Here is a 27,875-nt window from a genome sequence, read left to right on the forward strand (position 1 = left end):
TTCGACTAAGGTTAAATAGTTAAACGTGACTGGGTACTTTTACATCCCTCCAAAATGAATAGAACCAAGCAATTTAAACTGATATAATTACAAAAATATTTAGAGTTGAGTAAGGTAAAGAAATAGAATACCTTTTATAGCTGACTATACGGTATGGACTTTACTCATTGTTGAAGGCCGTACGGTGACCCATAGTTGTTAATTTCTGTGTCATTTGGTCTCTTGTGGAGAGTTGTCTCATTTCTTATTTTTATAGTTCATATTTGTTCATTGTAAAAATAAATATTTTTTGTCACCACCCTATAATTAAGACTGGCACCTTTTGGTGGTAGATGACACTGATTGACAATCAAATAAAGAGATTTCAAACACAAAGAATATTAATGTTGAGTCAAGAAATTTACCGACGTTAGCGATTCAGAAAATATCTGTAGGAGGAGCGTATAAAAATAGTCCTAGTAACTTCTATCATATTAGTTATAACCGTCGAAGAGGGCAGCCTGTTCACAGTGACTGGATTTATCGCGCGCGTTTAAAATTTTGTCGTACGTTTCAGCTATAATCCCACTGTGTAATTCTTGATGTTTTTTGTTCCAATTGAACGATATAAGCTTTTGATAAAAATCAGGGAAAAATTCATAGCAAATAGATTTTACCTGAACGATACATGAGTTAATGAATTCGTTATAGAACAATGCTCTTCCGTTATAAAGGAATATTGGATATTTATAAATTTGCAAAATATGAAATCGATTTTCAACTTTAAGGATGTATTCTTCTGATGTTTCAGTCTCGTTGAAATCTCGTTCGAGAATTATTTCCAAAACATGGGATACAAGTGGAAAATATCAATGAATTTAAAAAATATTATAATAAAACTAAAGTCTGTGAAAAAAATGTGTACTTACAATAAGTAGTTTTTGAGTAATAAATTTTCAAATTTTATAACCAATCCGGTCAGTGTTATCAGCCAAAATGTTGAGAAAATGGATGAGAGGTACAAAGAAATAATCTTACCAAAAATATGTACATCCCATATCATTTTTTTTTCTTATCTAATTTCTTAGATATGTATGTTTTCAATCATTAATAACAAATAAGTTGAAATAATATGCTTTTTGTTCTTGAACTAGAGGTTCTAAAGAGCCTGTGTCGCTCACCTTGGTCTATGTGCACATTCAACAAAGGACACTCTCCAACATTGTAGAAGAAAATAGATTTCATGAAAAAATATGTGTTTTGTTGATCTTGAATTGCTGATTATTTAGTCTGTTTTATTTCTCTCTATCTTCTTTAGTTTTTGCTCTAAACACAAAAGAGAGTAAAACAATCCTCATTTAAGGGCAATCACTCCTATACAGAGTGACAGTCTACTAACTGTATCGACGAAATTTGACTTCTTAGGAGATCATGCCTTGCAGATTATTTTTGTGATTAAGTGTCTATTTATATATTATAAGTTTTATCATATAAGGCAAAACGCAAAAAAAAAAAAATGTTGAAAGTCGTCATTAAAGGGCATGAACTCCAATAAGGAGTCGTCGGACGATTTCCTCCATTTGTCTTTATTGTAGATCTTGTCTTTCTGATCATTTTTGTTTATTTAAGTTTCAATCTATCTATTACAATTTTTAAGATATAAGGCAAAAACGCAAAAAATTGGTAAAAATCGTCATCACAGGGCAATGACTCTAATAAGGAGTCGACTGAAGATTTCGACCATGTTATTTGTAGAACTTGTCTTGCTGATTATTTTTAAGTTTCTCTCTATCTATTATAGTTTTCAAGATAATAGGCAAAAATGAAAAAATGGTAAAATGTGTCATTTGAGGGCAATAACTCCTATAAGAAGTCGTCTGAAGTTTTGACGTATAATAAAAACTGGTAGAGCTCAACATTCTAAACATGTTTGCCACTGTCAGATTTTCTCTATTTATAACGGTTTTCCAAATAAAAGACAAAACTTGCATTTTACCCCTATGTTCTATTTTAGCCTTGTCGGCCATCTATGTTGGCAGACCGGGTCATCGGACACATTTTTTAACTAAATACCCCAATGATGATTGTGGCCAAGTTTGGTTATATTTGTCCCAGTTGTTTCAGTAATGATGAATACCATGAAAACGACTGTGTCATTTCTTGATAGACACGTGGTAAGACGTTTTATTGTCTCGTGTTAATGTTAGTGTAAACCATGTTTGCATTTAATTTCATGTATTTGATTTTGATTAAAAATAGAAAAAAGTATTTTTCCACACTGTTTTACAGTTTCAGTAAAACATTTTCGGAAAAACTTGAGTCCGAATGCTTGAATTTTAAAATAAATTTTAGGAATATTTAAACCTTCTTCGAGTATACACGTATATAATTAGTGGTGTAACACAGTACTCGATGTACAGAGGCAAGTAAATGGTATAATTTGCAGATCAGCTTATTTTTTGTCAGACGTAAAGAATATCAATTTCAATTCACAGGCATTCAAATCAATATGAATTTTGCTATATACGTCTAAACATTTGACAACTGTATGACAAATGTTCTCAAACCGAATAACCTATGGTTATACAGGATTAACGTCATAATTTATATATACTTCGTCTGAAATTAAACTCAACAATGTTAGAACTGCAAATGTGCGTTTACAAATTTCTATTCTCCCCTCAGCGGGATTTGAACTACTGCTTCCATGACGTCGTGAAAAATCGTCTGCACTTTGTCGGGCGCTTTTGACCACTCAAACAACTAGGTTATATAAGATGTAGCTTTTGTTATTCGAGTCATGCCTTTCGTTGTCGGCTTTATCTAGGACTGGAGCACAGTTCATGCAGTACAGTGGCAAGTAGATGATATACCCTGCATATCAGCTGTTTTTGTTTTGTCTGTCGTAAAGGATAATGATTTTAATTACCATGCAGTCACATCAATTTACAATTTATTATACATAAGTATACGTCTAAATATGTGAAATATTTTACAAACATTACCGATGAGATGTGTCCGTTATGCTTTCATTTTAATTATGACTCTAAAATCATTTATTTCAATCCAAACAACAGCATGTGATTATATTTAATATACTCAAAAGAAATAAACATTGTAAGTGTAAAGTTCAGCTATAGACACAGTTTTACATGTGCCTTCATTTGACGAACGATATTGTGAAAACACAATAATATTCAAACCGTTGCTAATAAAGAATCAAGATCTACATATGACTTAATTGTCCGATACATGTTTTACCATTAATGTTTTGTTAGTAATATAAGAAAAGAGCACATTCAAAACTGATAAGCCGATTAGAAACCGACAACGACCAAAAGACAATCAATTCACTTCAAAACATTTCAAAACAATACACATAAAAAAACTGAACCATGAAAAACCAATAAAAAATTTAGGGTTCATCTCAAGTGATGTTGAAGGATAGCAGATTGTTTTTCTCACGTGATACTTGCGTGCTGCTCATGGTAAAAACAAATTGTCTCATTCCGTGATGTCAAAATCAAGAAAGACATCGGTTTACTTTTATAAATTGTTACTTGGATGGAGAGTTGTCTCATTGGCACTCATACCACATCTTCCTATTTCTATATCAGACTGTTATTTAAAAAAGTGCCCCAATACAGATGAAACTAAATTTTCCGTTATATCATAACATATTTCTTAGCACTATAGTAGGAATAGCCAGAAGATGCCGAATTGACATTTAAAACTCATAAGTCAATAAGAACTGACCACGACATCGCAAAAACTAAAAACGACCAAACGACAAACAATGGTACAAAATGCACTACATACTAGACAAAACTAACCAAACCAATTTGTGCTAGAGTGTAAAAGATCCTGCTTCACATGTAATATCCTTCGTTTAAGTCATGGTGTATACAAATTTGATGATAAGTCTCAGATGTTCAGGGATGTCAACATCTTGGAAAAGAGGAAAAGATAAAGGGGTGAGGGCAATTAGAACAAATCGATGGTCATCTCTGGCAGATATATCATTTACGTTCACCGAACTCGTGATGGCGTACTAAATATTATCAGTTCCCCTAAAAAAAAAAGCCTTACATTGCAACTTTGAACAACAACTGGCGAAAGCGTGGATATGCGTTACTTTAGATTTGCAATAACTATATTTTTTTGTCTTTGAAATCTGTTCACTCCTAGACAAACAGTGTAGTTGACATGTAATGCTTTTAAGAATTGAAAATTAAATGATACCGTTCGGAAGAACATATGAATATATTTTCAAATAAATTTAAAATATGTTCCATGCTACACTTAGTATTACATTCACCCGTATCCTTTAGACCTACGGATAGAAAATGTTGTATTTGGGACAATGTTTTTGTAAGATACGTAATAAGTGTGTTAAATTTATATTCACTCTTCAGTATTTTTTTTCTTTTTCACAGGGCCTTCACGCATCGTGCTCTCCAAATTACTAGATGCATTTATGAGACGGAAAAAAAGAAAAAAGACCAAAATTCCAATGAACTAGTTGAAAATGAACTGGGAGAACCGGTTGGACATGCAGGTCGACGTTTGCTCAACCATGGCTATTTAGAAGATGCAATTAAAACTGAAAACAAGACCTTTCTTGAAAAAGACACTGTCAGCAAAATTCTCAATAAAATTTGGTATGGAGAAGAGAATACTTCAGGGCACCAGGTAATGTACTGTTTAACAATACACTGCAATGCCATTAAAATTGTTTACACCAAAGGTAAGATGATTTACCAACAAAATCAAGAACGTGTAAACGATTATATCAAAAAGTGTAAAAACTCATCATACTATCAGGCTTATAATTTTGAAAGCCAGACATGCTTTTCATCTACATAAGACTATAGAACACAACAGTTGAAAGGCCATACCACTACGTCGTTGAAAAATTTTGTCGACGCACCCGGTCTTAATATTTTTGAATTTTTGGCGATTCTCTGTGTTTAAAATTTTTTTACCTTGATTTGAATCTGTTTAATGTATTAAGAATATTTGAACTACTTTTTCTGTCTATTTGTTTTTACCCCTAGCATAGATATCTTAAGCCAGATGTTGAAAACGATTTTTTAATCTAGTTTCAAATGATCAACGTCATGATTGAATTTGCCTTCCACCGTTTTTAATTCGAGCGACATTCGAAAGTCATGTAGACTTAACGCTAGACTAGTGAACCAATTTATTACAGAGGTTTGCATGTGCATTTCGGATCGTGATATTGACTTTCCATATTTCCATACAAGAATTGAACCTATTTTCGTTATTACTACACATTGGTACAGCCATGAAAAGTAATAAAAATGCGATCATCATGATCAACGCAAACTTGTCGACGAAAATATTTGTAAGACAAGAGTCAATGTAGAAATCCCAGCCCTGTACTTTCAACAAAACATTTTCCGGTAATATTGTGCATCTTTAATAAAGTTATACGGACATATTTGATTGTAAATTACTTGACAACAATATTATGTAAAGGTTGAAATAATAATCTTCACCTTCTAAATAGATTCATATGAACTGATGTTTCAAGTAACCATCGATATGATATCGTCAGCTTCAGCCAAATCTAAAGGAATATTCGGGCTTAGTTAATTGAAACTTAAAAACACTAACAGTTTCATATGTCAATTTCAATTTTTCAACCTTGGTTCCTGTTTCATTATCGGTCTCGCTTTTCTGTTCATTACAGACTTTTACAATAAGAATAAGCAACTATAAAAGTAAGAATCAACCCTTTCTAAAACTTGCCTTTCCCAGCAGAAGCCAACTTAGGCAATATCCTTCATCATATGAAATCGGTAAAATTTTGAAATGTCTACCTACTTCAAAGAGCAGTATGTACAAATCACTACTGATACCTATATCACACACAGTGTCCAAAATATTTCACTACAAACATGTGTTGCAAAATCTCTAGAAGTCAAAACTACCTGGTTGCACATGTGCAGGTTCCCCATTCACATATAATCCGGCTGACCGTGCTCTTACTCGTGACCTTTAACATTTCCAACATCATTTCAATACAAAAATGTGTTAGCCAAAGGGCCAAGTAACCGTGAGACAAAATCCATAGACTAGACACATATCTCTAAAATACTTATGAATTTAGTTAAGAATTATGCATAACAGCTGCCAAAGCTCACCAAAATGCCAACCTTAAAATTTAGCACGTAAAACGCCAATTCGTCTACACGAGACTCAGTATTGGTACTCGAATCAAAACAGTTTTAATCCCGAAGAAGAAACAAATCATACTTAAACAAACTACTTTGGTTCCGGCATATAATTCACCGAAACTTACAGCATGCAACATGCAAGTCTAATATTTCATTAATTATATCTAGAAATTCAGTTTAGAGATGGTTTGAATTTCCTCGATTTAAACTACTCATTTCCGTTAAGCAATATCAACACCTAAATAAGGAATAAATATTTCCCAGGGTTTGCGTTTCTTATTATCTTTTCTTCATCGGATGCGTTCAGCAACAATGAACACGAGCACTACCATGCGTGTCTTCTGTCATCCTTGCATTATAGAAAATTATTTTTTTTAAAGATTTTTAAACAAATTAAGAGTAAAGTAATGTTAAACAATGACACAATAGATACTTTCTACAAACGGCTCAATGGCAGACCCGTCCTGGCGACTGGTAAAAATTGGAACTGCCCGCATGTCGTTTGGACTGATCAACCCAAATAATTCTCCGCAATTGATCATGCGTCTTTAAAAATTGGTTTGAAACAAAAAAACATATATACAAATGTGTAAACATTTATTTTCTTATTTTTTTCTTGGTTTTGATATGCAATACAAATAGAATTATTATCATTATATTCGAAAATTGAGATAGAAGACAAGTTGTAGTTACTAAGTTTTAAACAATTACGATTTTTAGAGGAAAAAATTCATATTTGTGTACTTTAAAACAGAATATGTGTTACTTTATTAATCAAATATCATATTTGACCAAGTATGTGATAAGAAATCTATTTAACTGATCGATGCTGCTAAGGACAGATGTTCTGATTATATGTGGATTAATTTTGATTTCCGACCTTTTCCTCGCAATTGGAATCCCAAAACGTTTCGCCTTAAACGGTCAATAAAATTGGAACTTTCCACTGGGAATATATATTTTCATAATAATGTTTTGTTAAACATTATAGAAGAACAACATTACTCAAAACCCTACCGAAACCTCATACTTTTTAACCTATTCAGTTGTGGTGTTATAAAGTAAATTTAATAAGATTCGATACACCAAGAATATAATCGTTACGCAAAATCTAATGCTAAATTATATTTTACACATTGTACTGTTTGTTATGATCAGTCATCTAAATAACGACTTTGAAAGCTTATTAATACTTGATAGGTTTGGAGTTTTATCCTTTTAGCAAGTGTGCACTTACTTGTGATGCCGCTTTTAATGATGTGTATGGAAACTGGTCCTCTTAAATGGTATGTGGTTAAGTTATTTCACTTTTAAAATCTAAAATATGGCACGCATCATAATTTTGCAAAATCGTATGACTAATTTGTGTGGAGTATATATTAATCAGACCGCACTCAAGCACTTAATAAAAAGACTAGTTATCTAGAGGCTAACAAAAAAAAAAAACAAAAAAAAAAAACAACTATTAGTCAATGTGACAAACGAGTCCAATGATTTATTACTGTATACATTATATATTTTCTGGCAACTGCCATATTTGTTTTTCTTTTTCATCTGAAATTCTGAAATTTTCAGTTATTTCCATTTCTACGACAAAAAAGACTAATCTCGAGTGTTAACCCAAAGTCAACTGGTGTAAATAACATCACTGAACAATCTGTTCTTGGTGTGACTTAAAAGCAAAATAGCATTGTCTCAAAGTAAATGTACCGGAAATGTCACGAATTTGAAAGTCGTCTTTAGAATAATATTATACTTGTTGTGTCCTGAATCGTTGTACATCTATACATGCTTATATATGCTTTCTAGTATATCATAGCTTCTATATTGAAGGTGCTACAAGAAATACAAGCTTCCTGTTATGAAGGTCATAACACAGATAGTAAGATACATGTGTATCAATAGTTCAGTTGTTATTGAAAACCAGCAACATAATCAAATGAATGGTAGTTCTTGAAAATATATCTAAAATTGTGCAGGATATTTCGATGACTGTAGATATATCAGTATATTTTGATATATTTATATATTATCATTTTAACAAAATAGACACGTAATGCAAATTAAAAAAAATATCAAAGCTTAACAGTAATATTCGAGTGCAGCAATTACATAATGCCATATATCTTTATTTAATTTGATTTCACGGGACAAGTGTTATCTCATTCATTACTTAACACAATAATCTCTGAAATGAGTATGGGACATCAATGCAGTCAATATACTTAAACGGGAAAATGATGCAAGTGATTTGAGAAACGTTGAATCCAAAAGTTCAAAAACTTAGTGAATGATCGACCAAAGTCCGTATTCAGAGTCAAAGAAGCTGTGACATGTCTTTCATCTCGTCAAAATAAATATGTTGTTGTTTCTCCGGAAAAAGTTTCACATAATATTGTTTTTGTATGTAAATCTTTCTACTACGTGTATCTTGTAAAAGAACTAGGAATAAATGAGCACCCACTTAATCCCTGATACAAATACATATCATTTAACAAGGATGAGATTTTGGCGCATCCTAAGTCCTTTATGGCCTTGATGAACAGTACATTGAACAGCAAATCTGAGGACTTACATTGCTTGTATTGGATACCTAAGCTTCACAAATTTCCGTACAAAGAATGGTACATTGATGGCTAATCTGCATGTTCTACAAAGGAATTGTCCATTACATTGACAAAAATTCTATCCGAAGTGAAAGAAGTTCTTCAGAAATACTATGAAACTGTTTACTCGTGTAGTGGTATTAACCATGTGTAGTTTTAAAAAAAACCTAAAAAACTTCGCGATCTTTCACTGAAATTAATTCTGTCAGAACCTTTTATTTTTCAACCCTTTATACCATCATTCCTCATGTGAAATTGAAAAATTGTCTAAAAGAAATAATCAACAATGCTTTTCAATAAAAATGGTATTATACGTTATAAATCTATTGCTTTGGGATACAATAAGGCATATTTTGATAATAGTGAACAAAAAGTTAAAACGTGTTTCACAGAGGAACAAGTGATCAGTATGCTGGAGTATCTTATTGACAACATATTTGTTGAATTTGTAGATAGAATTTTTCAACAAATTGACGGTATTTCTATGGAAACAAACTGTGAAGCCTTGTCGACCTTTTCTTATTTCCATATGAGTTGGAGTTTCTCCAGACACTTGTCAAAAACAAGAAGATCAAAGAAGTCAGATCATTTAATTTCACATTCAGACCTATTGATGACGTTCTATCTATAACGATCCAAATTTTTCTGATTGGATTCCATTGATATATCCTTTAGAACTTGAAATTAAAGAGACACGGCTTCCTATGCCTCATTTTTAGATTTATACCTCGAATTTGACATAAGCGGTTATCTTAGTACCAGAGTCTATGACAAACAGACGATTTTAATTTTGAAATTATCAATTTCCCCCACCTTAGCAGCAATATACCAACTTCACCTGCATATGGGATATTCATTTCCCAACTCATTCGGGATTCAAGAGCTTACAGCTGCTACGAAGACTTTATAAAAACGTCAACAGTGTTTGAGCAGAAAGTTGATGAACCAGTGTTATGTCAAAGAACGTCTCGTCTTTTTTCCAAAAAAATTTATTGGATACCAAGATCTTGTTGATAAATATTCCGTATCAACAAATAATACACGATGGTCTTGACGTCTAGGTTCTGGGTACTGACGTTGTTTAATATCTTAATAATGTGTTATAATGTTCTTTTTATTTGTCTTTTTTTATATTTCTAATCTTTACAGTTTAGTCCATTTTTGGTAATATCCTTTTGGCGTGGCTCGGTATTTATACATCCCGCCGTTTTGTTATTGTGCTATGGTCCTTTTTTTGTGTTCTTGTCTTTCATTTGTACTTTTCTATAGACTGTCTATATTCCATTTTGTTTTTGTTGTTGTTGATATAATGGTTTATTTTTATAGTGAGTAAGATTAAAACACAATATTGACTGCTGTTCCCAAATGTTTGACATATTTACCCTTTTTTGTCTTTTTTTGTTTTGCTCAAACATTGTTGTCAAAATAATTAAAATCTATGCGACTTTCATCAAATGAGAGGTTTTGCTAGCTATAGAACCAGGTTTAATCCACCATTTTCTACATAAGAAAATACCTGTACCAAGTTAGGAATATGACAGTAATTTTCCATTGGTTTGGTGTGTTTGATCTTTTGATTTTGCCATTTGATAAGGGTCTTTCCGTTTTAAATTTTCCTTGGAGTTCGGTTTTGTTGGTATTATACTTTTTACATACAGTCGAACCCAGTTGTGTCGAACCCAGTCGTGTCTAAAACTCGAAAAACTCGAATATTTCTTTTTAGTCTCGTTACAAAACGCGTTAAAAGAAGTCAATCTAGGTGTATTCAAAACATTGTTTAAATCAATTTAAGTTCAAAGTCTGTTGAAGGTTAATGAGCATGAATTAACAACGATGTGCGGAAGTTCAACGCACTAGAAAATTAGGCAGGAATGTTTGTCGACACTTTTGTTTATTGTCAATGCGGAAAATTATGTTTCTGGAAAATTAAGGAAAAATTAAAAAGCCGATTACATCAATTAACGATAACAGAATCATTACTATATGAGTTTTAATGAATCTTATTATGCCATCTCTTGAACATGAAGGAACAATAGTTGCAAATGTGTTACTTTCAATAATACAGAAAAATTAAATTATCAACGACACTTCTTTTTACATTTTAGCTAGGATACTTCGCTCTACTGGTGTTATACGCTTACATGTTACTCTTCAACTTGAATAAAGAGCTCTCATACATGGATATGTTTATAGCAGGATGGATGAGCAGTTTTTTCCTTAATGAAATCAAACAGGTAAATGTATACTTTCAATTATTTTCTTTCTTTGATTCTTTTTCCGCATGGAATGTGATAATTTTCCGTTTGATATGCAGTTGGATCTTGATATTTTATGAATAATATATTGTTCATGCTGCTGTAAATACTACAAAGTAGAATATACCATATAACATTTGAGGATTGATGTCAATGGTTTAGGAAAGAAATAAAGCATTATAAAAATTTGGTGTTTTCGCAGGGCCTTTCTCGATTTATTTCCACAAAGAACGCTTAAATAGATAACATTATTGAAAGCCAAGGATGTATTAGTACCTAAAAACTATGGCTATCTGACCGAAAGACAAAGAAAACAAAATAGCCCAAACCATTCAACTTTGCCTGGACGGACATTAGACCAATAGAAGTATCGAATCAGTTGTGTAGAATTTACACATTATTTATATTTGGACCTGATGAACTTATTATCGTCGGTCTAAGTAATATAGTAAATAGATATAAGAAGATATGGTATGAGTGCCAATGAGACAAATCTCCATCCAAGTCACTATTTGTAATAGTAAACCATTATAGGTCAAAGTACGGACTTCAACGCGGAGCCTTGGCTCACACCGAACAGTAAGCTATAAAGGGCCCCAAAAATGACTAGTGTAAAACCATTCAAACAGGAAAACCAACGGTCTAATCTATATAAAATCGAGAAACGAGAAACACTTATGAACCACATCAACAAACGACAACCACTGAACATCAGGTTCCTAACTTAGAACAGGTACATACAAATGCAGCGGGTTTAAACGTTTAAATAGGCGCCAACCTTAACCCTAACCTGAAAAAATAGTGTAACATCACAACATAGAAAGGCACACTATAAAATATTAATTGAAACGGCTTAACTCAATCAAAAGACATATTAACAAAAACAAGTGAACATACTTGAACGAATAAATTTGATCTATGACACAATGTAAATGCAAAATTAATTAAAAAAAAGGGGGTGTAGATGTAAAACAATATCAGAAAGACACTCTATATTGATTATTAAATCTATAATTGATTACAAACCATTTTCACTATATCTTCTGCAAAATTACTGTTTTTTTTGGGACCAGATACATGTATATACATTTCTTTAGACATTGTTTAAATGAATGTTTTCATCTGCTCAGTTGTCAGTGCTTCTGTACTGATATGATTTATAACAAATATATCTTAAGTTCTCCGCTGATTTTGAAAATTATCAGCAGCCTACTGTTAATAAATCCTCTGACTTAGTGACCCAAGTTAGATTTGGCTGCCGCTTTAAGGTCAATGTTGTTCACAAAGTTTTTCACGTGTTCAGATACTTATATCATATGCTTTTTTGACACAGAAAATGTATAAAGTGTTATTTTAATTTAAGTCAACACCACTGCTTGTGCACTGTTAGTCTCCGATGATATCATCAGCTAAGCAGTGAGTGTTTCTATTCTGACATGATTAATAAAATAACCTTCATAAATTCTCCGTTGATAAATCAAGCAAATTGAGAAATTAAGATTCCATCTCCCTAAGGCATATTTGACCTTACATTAATTAGGTAATCATTTTATGTTCCGTTTGGTAGTAAAGCTTCTAACGTTGCCAAGTTATAGTACAGTCTTAAATTTCAAAGGTTTGAGTCTTCCTGCTTAAAGTAATTCCAGAAATGCACGTCGGACGCACGAATTTCAGTAAGGGTTATTTTCATTTAGCAGTGTCTTTATGTTTAAGTTGATTCCGCCTTTGTCGATACTAAACCCAGGAGAGAATACAATGAAATAATTTCAGTTAAGACTTATCGCTTAAAAGAACATGAAAGACCGGGAAAGCAACAAAACAACAACTCCTACAACATGTACAATGTCAGAAATAACTTCATAATCGATACCCCCTATTTTAAGTTCATTGGGATAGATGCAGTTAACATAGTTATAAAATATTGAATTATTCATTGAAATGACATGAAAATTAACCCGGAAAAATAATTGATGATTCTAGCTTTGATTGATTTTTCTATAGAAGCTATTGAAAGAAATCTCATCATAGGAATACATAGAAATGGAGAAAACAGAAGTAATCTCTTTTGTCGTACAGTTTTATTCTGAACCTACTATTATTGTCCATTTCTAGATGGAAGTCAATATGTGGGGGAGGTGTATCCGTTGTATTCTCTTAAGTTCGATGGGATAGTACAAATATTCAGAAAACTTTTAATTAATTATCAAATAAACATCATCTACACTGAGGAACTTGAAGTTGAAAAAACTATAATAACTCCTTTAATAAAGTGTGCATCGTATGAAATGAGGTAGAAGGCGAGTTTCAATTGTCTATTAAAAACGTAACAAATATAATGTCGATAGCCAATAAAAACACTTACTATCTTGATGATGTCAGTGTCGTAGATGTAGCTTGCATCAAAGAAGGGTTCTACAAAGTATAAAATGTACTTTACTGAAACAGTATATTTGAATCTACGTTCAACTTGGCTATTTTTTATCTAAGCAAACAAAGTTTTACTAATTCTTTCAATCTGTCCTCAAGGTTAGAATGCGCAATAATAGTGTATAGAATAGAGGAGGCAAACTTTTTTTTTTCAAACTTTCATGAAAGGAATACCCTTAGATTATTTGTACTCTAACAGATCTTTGAAATTAATTTGTTATCCACATATAAACAATCCTTAGACCAATTAGTTTCACTTTAAGCCTAAAACCCGACTTCGAATGCTTATAAAATATAATACGAAAGTGGATAATTTGGCTGTTCAAGCAATATACCGTTGTTTGTAAAAGAGACGCGAAGGACACCAAAGGGACACTCAGACTCATAAGTCGAAAATAAACTGACAACGTCATGGCTAACAAAGAAAAAGACAAACAGACACACAACAGTACACAAAACAACATAGAAAACCAAAGACTGAGCAACACGAACTTCACCAAAAACTGGAAGTGATCGCAGGTGCTCCGGAAAGGTAAGCAGATCTTACTCCACATGTGGCACCCGTCGTGTTGCTCATGTAAGTACAAACCCGGTGATATGTCAAATTCGGTAGGTCACTTTCGGGGGAAGGGGACGAGATTGTAGTTACGACAATTGAAACATACCCGTCGTCATCTGTGAAACAGATACTCCATAAAGATCAACCAACTCATTGTAAGGTTTTTTTGGTATCAAGCTAAACGTAGGTAATCCATTTTTCAGATTTGGTCGAAATTTAGAATAAACATAGACTAGACCTATGGTAGTACTTGATGGAGGATAGCGCTTGACGTATTACGCCCTACAGTGTTATCTTTTCATTTTGCTTCAATGCATGCTGGTTCGTGTTTTTGACGACGTCTTTACTTCTTTGAATTAGAAATACGAAAATTAGCCACTAACGGGAAGGATTGTGATTGATTTTCATGTGATGAAGACATAATCTTTCGGTCAATTTAATTGAGGTCTGGAGCTTGAATATCAGTAACTGCTAGGAGTCCTTGTTAATTATTATTAATCATTGTCATTTTTCTGAGTTTCTTTTGTTAACTATTATAACATCGGACTCGGACTACTTTTGAACTGAGTTTTACTGTGCGTTTTGTTGTGTATTTGTTTGTTTCATTTTCGCTAGAGGTATAGTGGGAGGTTTAAGATCTCATTAAATATGATTAACCCCGCCGCAATTTTTGCACATGTTCCTGTGATGCCTGTGCCGAGTCGGGAGTGTGACGGTTGTTTTCCATTCGTTGGATGTGTCTGAGTTTTTGATTTTGCCATTTTATAAAGGACTTTCCGTTTTGAATTTCCCTTGGAATTCGATATTTTTGTTATTTTACTTTTTTTTCCTAGTCATTTGAATGTCTGGGAGTTTAGTGTGGCGTCCATTTTGATGAACTAGTATACATTATTGTTTAGGGGTTAGCTGAAACCCGCTTCAGGGTGCAACATTTTTCTCGCTGCGTTGAAGACATGGTGGTGGCCTTGGGATATTTTATGCTCTTCGGTCGGGTTGTTGTCTCTTTTACACATTTCACGTTTCGAATCTCTATTATTTTGCTGAGGATTCCTATTTTTGGTAAGTTTAGAAGGAGTGAAAGATGAGTTTACAAAAGAATTGGCATTGGTTAATTCTTTTATCAATCAATTCACCCATCAAGAAAGAGTACTGATGTCGTCTTTTTCACGTGTAGTCATTGTCTGACACAATCCAGGACTTAATCCGTTAGAATTTTAAGTTTTATTTTTAAATTAAGAATCTAGTCTCATGGTTTTTTGCCCTTTGCATGCCACAATTAATACATTTAAAAGTGAAGTTTTGTTGACAAAGTTTAGATTACCAATGATAACTTAGCCCGTAAATTTATGATTTAACGGAGTAGTTCATAATCTGCAAACCGGATGATTAGACTTGATTTGTTAACATTGAGATCAGTTATTTGTATTTTACTCTCGATAATGGCGATATTGATAGAAAAGATAATATACACATAATGATTTTTAAAGCTAGGGATATTTTCAATTCATAATTGATACAGAGAATGAAATTTGCAAAAAAGGTACATGTGTAATGATACGAGCTCGTGCTAATGGGATGAATACCTAACGGCTTCTTTGTATTTTACAGAAGGCCATTAATACAAACATCATAAAGATCACGTCTACGTCGATGATCAGAGTTAATCGAGCCATTAATATTACCAAGCTGCAAGCAGGAATATATATATATATATAGGTCTCTTCTACCCATATATCGCCACTATCGAGAGTAAAATACCTTTGCCACCAATATGGCCTTGCCTATTGTCATCTTTTAGTGTACTGGAAGGTGTTGTAAGATTGGGATTTTTAGTCATGTTGTATTTCTTTCGATGATATTGACTGAAGTAAGTAAGGGCTAATCTTGAAAAAACAATATATCTCTAATAAATATAGATCAGATATTTTGAATATAACAAATAATGTAAGACACTAAAGAAAACTCTATATATAAAGTAGTAATAACATTTTCAGCTTTCATTTTACAATAACGAATTTCCATTTTTAGGCGTTTGTTTCTACTTTAAGAAAGAGATTTAAAAACTATTTGAAAGATTCGTGGAATCAGTTAGATTGGGCCTTGATGGTAGTATACGCAGCTGCAATGATTTTAAAATTTGGAGACGATCAAACATATCAAGACGCATCCCAAATATTACTAGTTGTAACTTTCATTCTACTAAGCATTCGTATATTACACATGTTTAGTATGTCTCAATTTCTCGGACCGAAACTTGTCATCATTCATAAAATGGTAAGTATAATTAAAAGGTTAGATACAATAAAAAAAATATATGTAAGTATGATGCAAAATGTAAATGCAAAGGAGTAATACATGGTGTCTTTATTGTTTGTCATTGTTAACAACCTTAGTCCTGATACTTCGAAGAGTCAAGCAATATTTACCCAATGATCTGCCTGATGATGACTCGTTTCTGTACGTCAGCTCTGCAATTTTAATTGAAATGAAATGTTACAAATCCTCTGATGAAATTTATGTTATGCATTTTTATCATATATATATTGTACACATATACAAACAAACCGGCTATCGATTTCACCTCTTCAAAGCAAAAAAACAGTTGCGTCAAATAAGCACATCATCGTCACTGTTGTAATACATTTCCACTTATTTGTTTGATTGTTCGAGAAATTATACATTAAAAATTAATTACACTTAAAAATGTCATATATTAAATAATGAGCATGTACACGATGGAAGGTATATCCAGGGAAAGGCCATTATAATTGAAAAAAAAACAAACGCTGGACTTTATCTATCAACTAAAAGAGCGGAAAGAAACTATCATATTTCTGCCAACATGGTTACTTTACATTATTAAGTATGCAAAATGTAGTAATTTTTGGAGTTTATACTCAAGAACTAAATCCAAAACAAAATTTTAAGGACTGGGTATCAAACTACATTATGTCGTGTTTTTGAGCTTTTATGATGTATTAGATGCCTTCTGTCTTTCTTGTTAGTTCAAAGATACGTTTATTTTCATGATTATCCTGACAGTAATAATGTTGAGCTACAATGTGTCATTTCATTCTCTGCACTATCCTAACTCGGAACTAAGTTGGAAAGAGATAGAGAAAATAATGCAGAATGGTTATTGGATGCTTTTTGGAGAACTAAATCTGGACAGAGATACACGTGGGTTTAATCATAATTTCATATAGCTCACTTATGTTTTGCCAGGTAAACTTTTCGACTATTCAATAACCTTCGTTGACATGTAAGAGTGTCTACAAACGAAATAATTCGATTATGTTAATTATTTCATATTTACTGGTAACAATGTCTTACTTTTGAGATGATTTCCATTTTAAAAGTGCCCCACTCCAAACTCTCAAATCTCATTTTTCAACGATAAACAATTGTCTAATACCAAATCAAGTGTCATTTCAGAAACAAAACTTTATCATTCCATTATTAATTGTTTCCGGTAAAACATATCTTCAGGAATAAAAAAATAAAAACATGATAAAACCTATAATCATTAAAGATTAACTTTAGACATATGACCGACTGAATATGTTTTTGGTAAGTTAAGGGACCGTGCAATACTTAGCTGGTACACATTTGGTCTGCAAATAAGTTTATATGTTATACATCTGGAAGGGAATGATAATTTAATTTGAGTTCTTCTTATTACTGTTTTGATTTGAGTGGCAATACAAGTTTTGAGTTTTGTTTAGATGAACTGCACGTCTTGCATAATAATTATTTTTGATGAGATTTTACAAACACTGTGTCGATGACACTGCTGTTGGACGATTTTCTCCGAGGGTATCACTAGCCTAGTAGTAAGTTCTTTTCTGATTGCATGAATTATCATTGATATGTTCATTTTATGTAAATTCATTGTCTATAAAATGTTGAAATACTCAAAACCCTTACTTTTTTTCTACCCCAGGCATAGATTGTCTTAGCCAGATTTGGCACAATGTATTAGAATTTTCGGCTTTTCAAATGCCCTTTCACTTCGTTATTTAGTTGGCCTTATAACTGTTTTGATTTGGGAGCCAATGACTCTTTCTTTGTAAGCGCAATGTGCGGCTGGTGTGCCAAATTATAAGCTTTGTATCTTTGGTGAGTTTTTAGCGCTTTTGATAAAAAATCAAAAAGTTTTTTTCAGCTGAAATGTTGTGTAGCTCTATAGTTAATTTAAGTTTTTTAGAACTTATACAATAATTTGCAATGTTATCATTGTTACATTTCAACTTTCTAATAATTTTCACTAATACTTCCATGTAGATTATTTCTATTTCGCAAAAATCTTAAGTGTCCTTTCAGTACCAGTTTTTCATTCAATCTAATCTTCATATATTTCTTAATTTGTGAACAGTAAGTATAACCGCCCTTCAAATGTTTAAATGCATCCTGCGAAGAATAAACGGTATTTGAAGGTAAAATATATACTATACACACAACAAAAGCGTTATCTAAACCTAAAAATATGATGAAATTGTAAACTGAAGTACGGATTAGGAATTTGTTGGTAATTGTTTATAATTATTATTTGGTATTTTTATAGCTTAGAAAGATGTATGGGAAAATTAATATTGTCAAATGTAAAAATGTATCTGTTATTTTAATTGGAGAACATGACATATAATACATATAACACATTATATAATCAAGCATAGGATTACAAAACGCTTCAATGCATTTTTAAATGTACCATCACTAAATTAAATGTATTTGTTATTTTTCTCAATTGAAAAACTAATAACCCACAACTATAACTTATAATAAATTGTTACAGTTAGGGAACCTGAATGTACATTCAACAAAACCATTTACAATAGTGATGCAGTACCCAGATGTCCTACAACATTGGAATTACATGTTGTGCCTTATTTGAAAGCAATATATGGATTGATTGCAGTCATTTTATTGTTAAATCTTCTAATAGCTATCTACAGGTAAGATGTAAGACATGTTTACGTCATTAAAGTGAACTTAAATTGATGATTTAACAGTGATCATCGTTCATTTACACTAGAATGCGTCTCAACTGTAATGAATATTTACGACTATAAAATAAAAAATTGGCATGCATATTTTCCATGTATATATGAATGAATAAATATAATTTTATAATGCTAACAAAAAGAACCGTTAAATCATACATATTTAATCACCTCTATGACTTAAGCACTTTCTAAATAATTAGCTGAGGAAGTTATGCCCTTCTTATGTCTTTATTAAAAAGTTATATTGCAACAGTATGAACAAGATTGTTCACTAGAGTGTGGGTTTTTGTACCAGCATTACTGTAAGTAAAATACTTATTCTTTCAAGTTATTTATATTCGTATCAAATGCATTTCAGGCAGTTAGATGTGAACTAAAAATATTTCAAAGTCTTGTCAAAATGTATCTAGGTTATGTTATTTGTACTGAAGTATATATTTCAGTGATACATTTGAAAAAGTGCAACAGGAATCTGAGTTTCACTGGTCTCAACTTCGTAATGGTTTCCTAGAAGAATTCAGTGTTAAGACAATATTTCCCATCCATTTACAGCTTCTTGAATTACCTTTTTGTCTTGTTCACTTCATTATTTGGTATGCTGGTTTTTGTGACAAAAGGAAAACATCCAACAAAGTTCATCATGGTAGTATCAACCAAAGACCAAGTCCTGTAGACAGGGAAACGTTGAATGGGAAACCAATGTTTGTTCGAGGTAACAACATATAATTGACTGCAGCTAGCAATAAGATTAAATTTCATACTGCAGGTTTCAGAATAGTTATAGGTTTCTTAACGAGTGAGAATTGGATATTGCTTGATATCAACTCGTGTTATTTAATTTCAATATAGTAATAAACGAGCCCTCGTGAGCCTTTGCCGTTGTTTAAAGTTAATATGTCTGTTGAAAGAGAACTGAATACCATCTTGCGGTGTGAAAAGGCAAAAACACTGTATACAAATTTAAGAATTATAAAGGAGAAAATATCAAAATACACAGTATAGATCAGTTCTAGGATTTCCAAACACGTATCCTTAAAAGAGGATATGAATATCTTAAATAAGCAAAATTGTAAATCAAGCACAAGATAAAGAACGGACAAACTCGCTGAAACAACACCAAAATGAGACAATGTTCAACCAGAAAATACAGAAGAAACACAGTAAAGTAAAAATACTGGGAAGTACTTTTGAAAACTTTGAATTTATAAACATATTTAATCATTAACCCATTATAGCCTAGAAGAGCCCAAATGACACAGAAATTAACAGCTATAGGTCACCATACGGCCTTCAACATTGAGCAAAACCCATACCGCATAGTCAGCTATAAAAGGCCCAGAAATAACAAATGTAGAACAATTCAAACGAGAAAACTAACGGCCTAATTTAACTACAAAATAATGAACGAAAAACAAATATGATACGCATCAACAAACGACAACCCCTATATTACATGCTCCTGACTTGAACAGGCACTTACAGAATGTGGCGGAATTAAAATAGTTTAAAGGCACCAACCCTCTCCTTAACCTTAGACTGTGGTGTAACAGTACAAAGAACAAACTTTACAAATCAGTTGAAAAAGACTTAACTCATCAGATGGATACAAATAGAAATACATCTAACAAAAACACAGAGTGGACGTGGCAGAGTACTTATACATCCTCACTCAGTACAAATCAGAGAGTACTCGCAGTTACTGACAGCTAGTTCAAAGCCAATAACAACTAATGAAAAAAATCATGCATCTGAGATCAATCATTACACATCCAACATCCAATGGATTAAATGTAAAGACGTCATTAACAGTATAAGAATAAAACACGACTTTGTACAATGCCAAGATACATGTATCGACAGATTGTAGAGCCATGAATATGCATATGTATTTAAAAATGATATTTAGTTTAATTTTTATTTACTGATAACAAATTAATATTAATATCAATGAAAACAATATTCAAATATCTAATTACAGTGTTGAATTGGTACTTAGTTCTCAAATAATTGACATGTTAACACATTTAATTATAAAAAAAAACGGTGTTTGGAGCAATATAAAAAAGAAATATTAGAGCAATTAAAACATACTAATTTAGAATTAATTTTGCGAGTCGACAACTGAAGCTGCCGTTCTCCGGGACATTCTTTTAACATAGGAAGAAATACTTAAACTTACATTAAAGCTCATGGATGAGCTCGGGTGCTTTTATATGCAATGTATATACCCTATATGCAGTTGCCGTTTTGATGATTCTGTACGATAATGAATAATGTTAATTGTATATGTGCTTTGTTTTTCTATGCTTTACTTCAAGATTCATTGGATGCATGCAATCAGCATAGTCAGCAAAATTTGAATTCCCAGATAATATTTAAAGCAGAATATGATGTCAAAGGATAATGTTAGCTTCATTGAATTCTTCTTGATTTGTCTCTGTGTGAATTCTGCCTCATTCAAATAAAGTAACAAATTTGCACGCAGAGGTGCACTTTTAGTTCCTCGATAGGAATACCGATTCTATGTCGAAAACACGTCCTTCAAATGTAATAAATGTATTATCAATAAAAAAATAAAAAAAATTCAGCATCTTGATAAATTTCAGAGAACCATTTTTCAAATCAGAGATCAAGTAAGATTTGGCCCTCCCTGAAACACAATATTTGAATTTATATTGACTGTTCCTTTTTATCAACAAATCGAAACCAATACTGCCATCCTGCTTCAATAAATAATTAAGAAAGGAAATATCTTAATACTATAGACTTAAGGACTGTTATAGACATATTGGTTAACATTCATGAGCCCTAACTTACACAGATTTCAACATGGAACATAAATCCTTACGCGTAGTATTTCTTTTCTTTTCCTACAGTATTTTTGTACAACACAAACTATGACCTGAAACTTCAATCAACAAAAGACGAGGAGGGAATAGGAACTTCAAAGTCAAAAGGGTAATATAGTATTATTGTTCAAACAATCTGTTATTTAACATAATGTACGATTGAAGGGACACTCTAACTAACCTACTCTATGTACAATGTATGAAACTGTTTTTTAACATGTTTTCAAAAAGAAGTTGTGTTGATATTTGCTCAGACAATTCTACACCATTGTTGCATTTGTTGGTGGACAAAAATCGTGTCTTATCACAAAATATCTCATTACATCAGTTGATCTCATCGTATACTTATATATTCAAAACTAACGAGTACTTTTTCTCGTGATATGTTTGTATGAAATCGTTGATTAACTAACGACAACCACTCAATATCAGGTTCCTTGATCTTGTTTGTTTAAACATTCATATTTTTTTTCTGTTTTCTAATTTTCATTGAAAAAGAACTATTAAATCTTGAGACCCGGATTTTCCTTGGGAGTATTACAAATAAAAAATACGAAACATGTTTAACGTTTTTTTTTTATATATTTCTGTTTGTATATGATAGGACACTTGAGGTAATGGAAGAGGATACAGTCACGGTTAGTATTTAGCATTTAAAACCAAAACTATTTATATAGCATGTTATAATATCACAGCTTTAAAGTAGTTATATATTAAGTTGTATATAGCGACGTGAAATAATGACCGAATGCAATCTTGTTTGAATATGCTTAAAATATAAAAAAACTAACACACGTCGTCAAAATAAATTATTGCAACAATAAAACCTGAACTGTATGAAACCCATTGACAAACGTTCGCAAAGAAAAAGCTTCAACATTTTGTCGCTTTTCATTGTATGTCATGAACGGCCAACTCATGCAAACATTTGTTTAAAAATAGATGCTGTTAGATTATATGTAGCTACGTAAACTTATAAACAAGCTCACTAAATGTAAAATTTTCAGATATGTTGTCTCATAGGAGAAGCGTACATATGTGTCGTTATGATTTCGGCAAAGTATGATCAAGGTAACATAATGATAAGCAATATCGTCTTCTATAAAAACTTGCTAACATAATATGCGTAGGAGATTTCAGATTGCAAGTATTGGAATCGTATAGAAATTTTAATATTATGGTCTCAGAGAAGTTGATTTCACAAGATTTTATGATGCTACTACGGCAAACCTTGTCAAAGTTTTCAATATTCCATGAACGTTTATAAATTACAATTGGCTTTAATCATTCATGACACACAATTCCATCATGTATGCAATCTTGTGGGTAAATATTCTTTAGGAAGAAGCGTTTACAAGCTTTATTATGCATCAAAATCATGCCAACTTCGCAAAAATGTTTACAATCAATATGGCAACATGTAGTTAAACTACCAACGATGATGAAAAATCTGAATAACTATAAAATTAACACTCGTTATTTGTCACAGCGAAGAAAAATTCTAAATTTTGCGCGAGCTCACTAAGGGTGATTGTTCAAAAGCGTAAAATGATGCGCAAATGAAGAAGAAAATGACACGTGGAGCTTTTTTGTTTGTTTAACTGAGAGGAATTTCTGAAAATTTTCTTAAGTTCCAACGCAATTTTCTTGATAAACATTTATCAAGAACGCTCAAACTAAAAATGCTAATGACATGCGTGAGAAGGTGCATGTATATAACTAACTAAAAGGGACGTAAAGATAAAAGCCCAATACATTTTACTTTACCTGAGAGTGTTTGAAATTAAGTTTATTGTTTCATAATATACATTTATCAATGGAGAAATTAAGAAAGGTATTATATAAATTATAAGAGTGCAGAACTGTGGAAATACAATGTAGAATGTGTTCGTGTGTGTGTATGTTTGACGACTCTTGTGATGTTTGCCAATACTACACACTATTTGATAGTATCCCAAAGAGTTGCATTGAATAAAGAAAAAAAAAATGGGTATATGGGCACATTCTGGGTATACTATGAATTAGATAGCCAACCAACAAATCATAATGAAAAAAGTTCAACATTCCCTTATAGCACTAAAATGCAGTTTATTTTTATCAATGTTAGATTTCTTTCGATTAAAAAAAATAGCTTGACCAAAATTTGCATGTTTACACGTACAACTAATGTGAATTTCCTTAATTTAACTAAATCCTCGATTCAATGATTGAAGTCCGTTTGGCCTTAGAATTTCCAATAGATTCTTCTAATATACGCGTTATTAAATTACAAAGACTTTAACCGGCCTTAGAATTTCCAATAGATTCTTCCAATAGACGCGTTTTTAAATTACAAAGACTTTAACCGTCCGACTTTATCCGGATATCTAAAGATGAGCAATTTTGTATCACGTTATGTGCTCACTTAAATTTCTTTATGAAATTTATCACTTGAATCCCCTGGTTTTTCTGTGAATTAACAGAGGACGAGAAGAAGAAAACCCCATCTGGGACAGTTGCACCATATAATGTAATGTTAACAACCATTGATGTAATATTTATTTCTTCCATGTAGATACTTCAAAAGCAAATGGAAATTCAGAACAGTAAGCTTGAAAAGCAGCACGACGAGGTAACAGCTCATCTTAATTTAATATCAAAGAAGGTTGGCCTTTTAGCAATGAAATAAATTGTATCACGGAAAGGAAAGTTATACAAATAGTGTCCTCTTTGTAACACAAATTCTTGAAAATACAAAATAATAACATATGTCGTTATCCACTTCTTCAACATATTGTTTCTATGTAAGTGATGTTGTTGAAATAGACAGCCTGTTATATTACAGCGAAGCGCATTACTGGATGAACGCATACAAATATTGAAAGCCAAGGATGTATATATACTTGAATAAGTGATAATATATACGACTATACGGACCGAACAGAAGTCATATCCATCTTAGGTCAGCACTTCTGTGTTGACATGAAATATCATTGATATGGTCATAAATTACAAATTGACTGTTTAAAAATCTTTGAATTTTTCGAAATACGAAGGATGTTTTACCCCCGTAAGGAATTACCTGAGCTTTTTTTTTTGGCAAAACCGTTCTAAATTTCTGGTCCTCAATGCTCCTCAACTTCGTTTTTTTTCGACTTTTTTATCCGAGCGTCACTGATGAGTCTTTTCTAGCAAACAACGCGCGTCTGGCTACACACTTTTAATCCTGATCTATATGATGAGTTTTTTTACATCCACTGGGTCGATGCCACTGATGGTGGTGGCTTCCTCCAAGAGTTTATCACCAGCCCAGTAGTCAGCACTTCGGTGTTGACATTCATTAACATTGAGATGGTCATAATCATAAATGAACTATTTACAAAACTTTGTATTTTTCGAAATACTGAAGATTTCTGACACCAAGAATAGATTTCTTTAACTGAATTTGGCAAAATCTTACGTAATTTATGGTTTTAATGCTCTATTTGGCGTTTGTTCCAACTTTGTTTTTATCTGAGTGTCACTGATGGGTCATCTGTAGACCAGGATCGTATCATTTGAGATAATAAGACTATTAAATAGAAAAAGATAAAAAAAATTAATATCCCAATCATGTTCTTAATTTTTACTTTGGCCTGTGAACTCTTTCACTATAATAGATATGTAAAAAGGAACTGTTGGAAAAATGTTTGGGCTTTAAAGATAACAATAGTGTACATTTAGTCTGAAAATTTGTCAACCGCATTTGATATTAAGTAAACTAGTCATTTTTACACTAATCTAACGGAAAAGTACCTGGAAATCATTTTTTTTAAGCATATATAAACATTATTTTATGACATCGTCTTGCAAATCATTTCCCTTTTTTTTTTAAAGAAAAGAACATAAAACCTTATTATTTTGAAATCGGTGATTTTATATGAAGCCAGACTCGACAATTTTCTCAAGTATACCACATATACATGGAAAGCGTACATTTTGTAAACCAGTGTTAAGAAACCCTTGAAATGCGATCGAATGTGCCTTTGAAGAAACCCACAGTGGCTGCTTATTTCACTAATTTACTGAAAAAGTATAACTTATACCTATTCTTTTGGGATCAGCGTCGGATTGGCTATCTAAATGAAACATTCCTATTTTTCTATGCCTGTTCTTAAAAGAAATTATGTCAAAACCAGATAAATATAGATATATAAAAATAGTAGAGAAATGTTGTTTATTATGATTTCCAAGAAAAGCAATTAAAAAATAATCTTCGTTGCTTTTTCCGAAATGTGTAACACAAAAGTGCTCATTTGAAAAAAATCTGGAACGGAAAAAAAAAAAGAAATTGCTGCTGGAGTTCGCTTTTGATACCCAAATCCTCACAATATAAATATTTTGATCGTTGAACATATTTGAATTGAAATATGGTTAACTGCTTTTTACTATCAAATACAAAAACATGATTCCTTTTCCGCAAAAACGTAAATAAACAAGGATATCCCTCCATCCCTAGTTTTATTCTTGGAATTAACCCTAGTATTTTATAAGAAACTGTTGATTGTACCCTTACATTTGACACACGAGGTTACGTTTTCTAAACCGAAAGTGTTGATTATCTCCCTAATTTCAGGGAACAATCCATAGAAGTCATATATTTATAACATACTGATATACAGTAACCTATTGTATTTCACCGAATGTTACATTGCGTAAAATATGTAAAACAGATAGAGAATATTAACCCGGGAGTCTCTGATTTTAAGCGAAAATACATAGAAACTATATATATTTGGAATAAATGTAAAGTAAGCTAATATTTTGCCTCTAAAGTAAATTGAATAAACCGGAAAATATGTATTTTCACTGTCCACGCGTTGATTATTTCGCTGGAAAAAACCAGAATACATACATATATTTGTTGTCTTTAAAATGTTTGCTTTACTGCGTTGAAAATATCAGTATAATAATCATAATATTTTAAACAAATGAGTGCTATCATTTTTTTGGACTGTCAAGAAAAAAAAATCGAAAATATCTACCTCAAACATAAGAACTTTTATATTTGCATTTCGGCTCGATGCAATATCTAGTACAAGCCAGGATAGGAATTTTCTTTAAAATAAATCATCTGCGTGCATTTGAATACATTCAAAATAATTTAGCTTACTAGAATGTAATTTTTGTGATTGCAATTCAGGCATTCAGTAGCGGTAAAATACGTCAAAATCCGCGGTGGGGAAATGAAAAAAAAATGTTAATATTGTCCTCGTTATTAGTTTGCAGATAAAAAACTTGGTTAATACATATTCTATGTTATAATAATAATTTTTAATTGATATGTTAAAAACTTTCATTTTAAGTGAAATATCTGTCAATGAATAGTGTATGATCAAATTTGTTTTTATTTCATACGATAGATTTTGGAAGAGCTAAAGAACATAAAAAGATATATGGTGAAGCCAAAAAAATTCAAAGGTTGGTATTTTTTTTAAGAGCAAACACAAATACAAGGAGTAGCAATATGTACTAGTCAATAAATAAGCTCTTTCGTAATTTAAATTCCTGAAATGTGTCATTGATAAATTCTTTGATCCTGGCGTCGTTTCCAGAGTTTGTACATGTAACTTATAAAATCTAGAGTGTATTTAGCAGACGTGTCGATTGTCCAATAATCACAATACTTAGTGCACGCAATTATTGCTCAATTTACAGTAATTGTTCCACTATTATATTTTGAAAGATTACATTACTTGGCCGTTTTGCTAATTACGTTACTGTTTCTTGTTGCATTTATTTTCAATCACCAGTTTTAATTTTATTTGTAATTTACATTTATTAAAATAGTTCACATGTGATATCAATTGTATATTGTGTTTCCGTTGTAATTTTAATAATCTTTGTATTGAGAAACACACCATTAGTTAACCATGTCATTTGTGAATGTTAAAAATCGTGGTTTCAATTTTCTGTTCATTTACCTGGATTTGTGTATTCATTATACACTATTTAATCTTTTAAGATTTCTAG

The 27,875-nt window shown here is 31.8% G+C and overlaps 2 protein-coding genes across 2 annotated transcripts in view; both read left to right on the forward strand.

The window, feature by feature from the left end:
* LOC127712113 (uncharacterized) overlaps positions 1 to 7,644 on the forward strand; it is a 27,122-nt gene extending 19,478 nt beyond the window's left edge. The window contains exons 9-10 of the mRNA XM_052218375.1: positions 4,416 to 4,671; positions 7,383 to 7,644. The gene's annotated coding sequence lies outside the window, so the exon portion shown is untranslated. The remainder of the gene's footprint in view (positions 1 to 4,415; positions 4,672 to 7,382) is intronic.
* Positions 7,389 to 27,875, forward strand: LOC127712041 (transient receptor potential cation channel subfamily M member-like 2). The gene is made up of 12 exons (XM_052218208.1): positions 7,389 to 7,468; positions 8,016 to 8,064; positions 10,894 to 11,022; positions 16,058 to 16,303; positions 17,035 to 17,209; positions 18,825 to 18,984; positions 19,479 to 19,747; positions 21,912 to 21,993; positions 22,489 to 22,522; positions 24,439 to 24,528; positions 27,266 to 27,323; positions 27,868 to 27,875. The coding sequence occupies exons 1-12, from the start codon at positions 7,425 to 7,427 to the stop codon at positions 27,873 to 27,875; spliced, it is 1,344 nt and encodes a 447-aa protein (XP_052074168.1). The 5' UTR covers positions 7,389 to 7,424.

The sequence above is a fragment of the Mytilus californianus genome, unplaced genomic scaffold (genome assembly GCF_021869535.1).
Source record: "Mytilus californianus isolate M0D057914Y unplaced genomic scaffold, xbMytCali1.0.p SCAF_8, whole genome shotgun sequence".
In the NCBI taxonomy this organism is placed as follows: Eukaryota; Metazoa; Mollusca; class Bivalvia; order Mytilida; family Mytilidae; genus Mytilus; species Mytilus californianus.

Coding starts and splice junctions, on each gene's coding strand:
- LOC127712041 (XM_052218208.1), top strand. CDS start 7,425: ATGCCGCTTTTAATGATGTGTATGGAAACTGGTCCTCTTAAATG. Junction 8,065..10,893: donor TGAAGGTCATAACACAGATA/GTAAGATACATG, acceptor TTTACATTTTAG/CTAGGATACTTCGCTCTACT. Junction 18,985..19,478: donor CTTCTAATAGCTATCTACAG/GTAAGATGTAAG, acceptor TATATATTTCAG/TGATACATTTGAAAAAGTGC.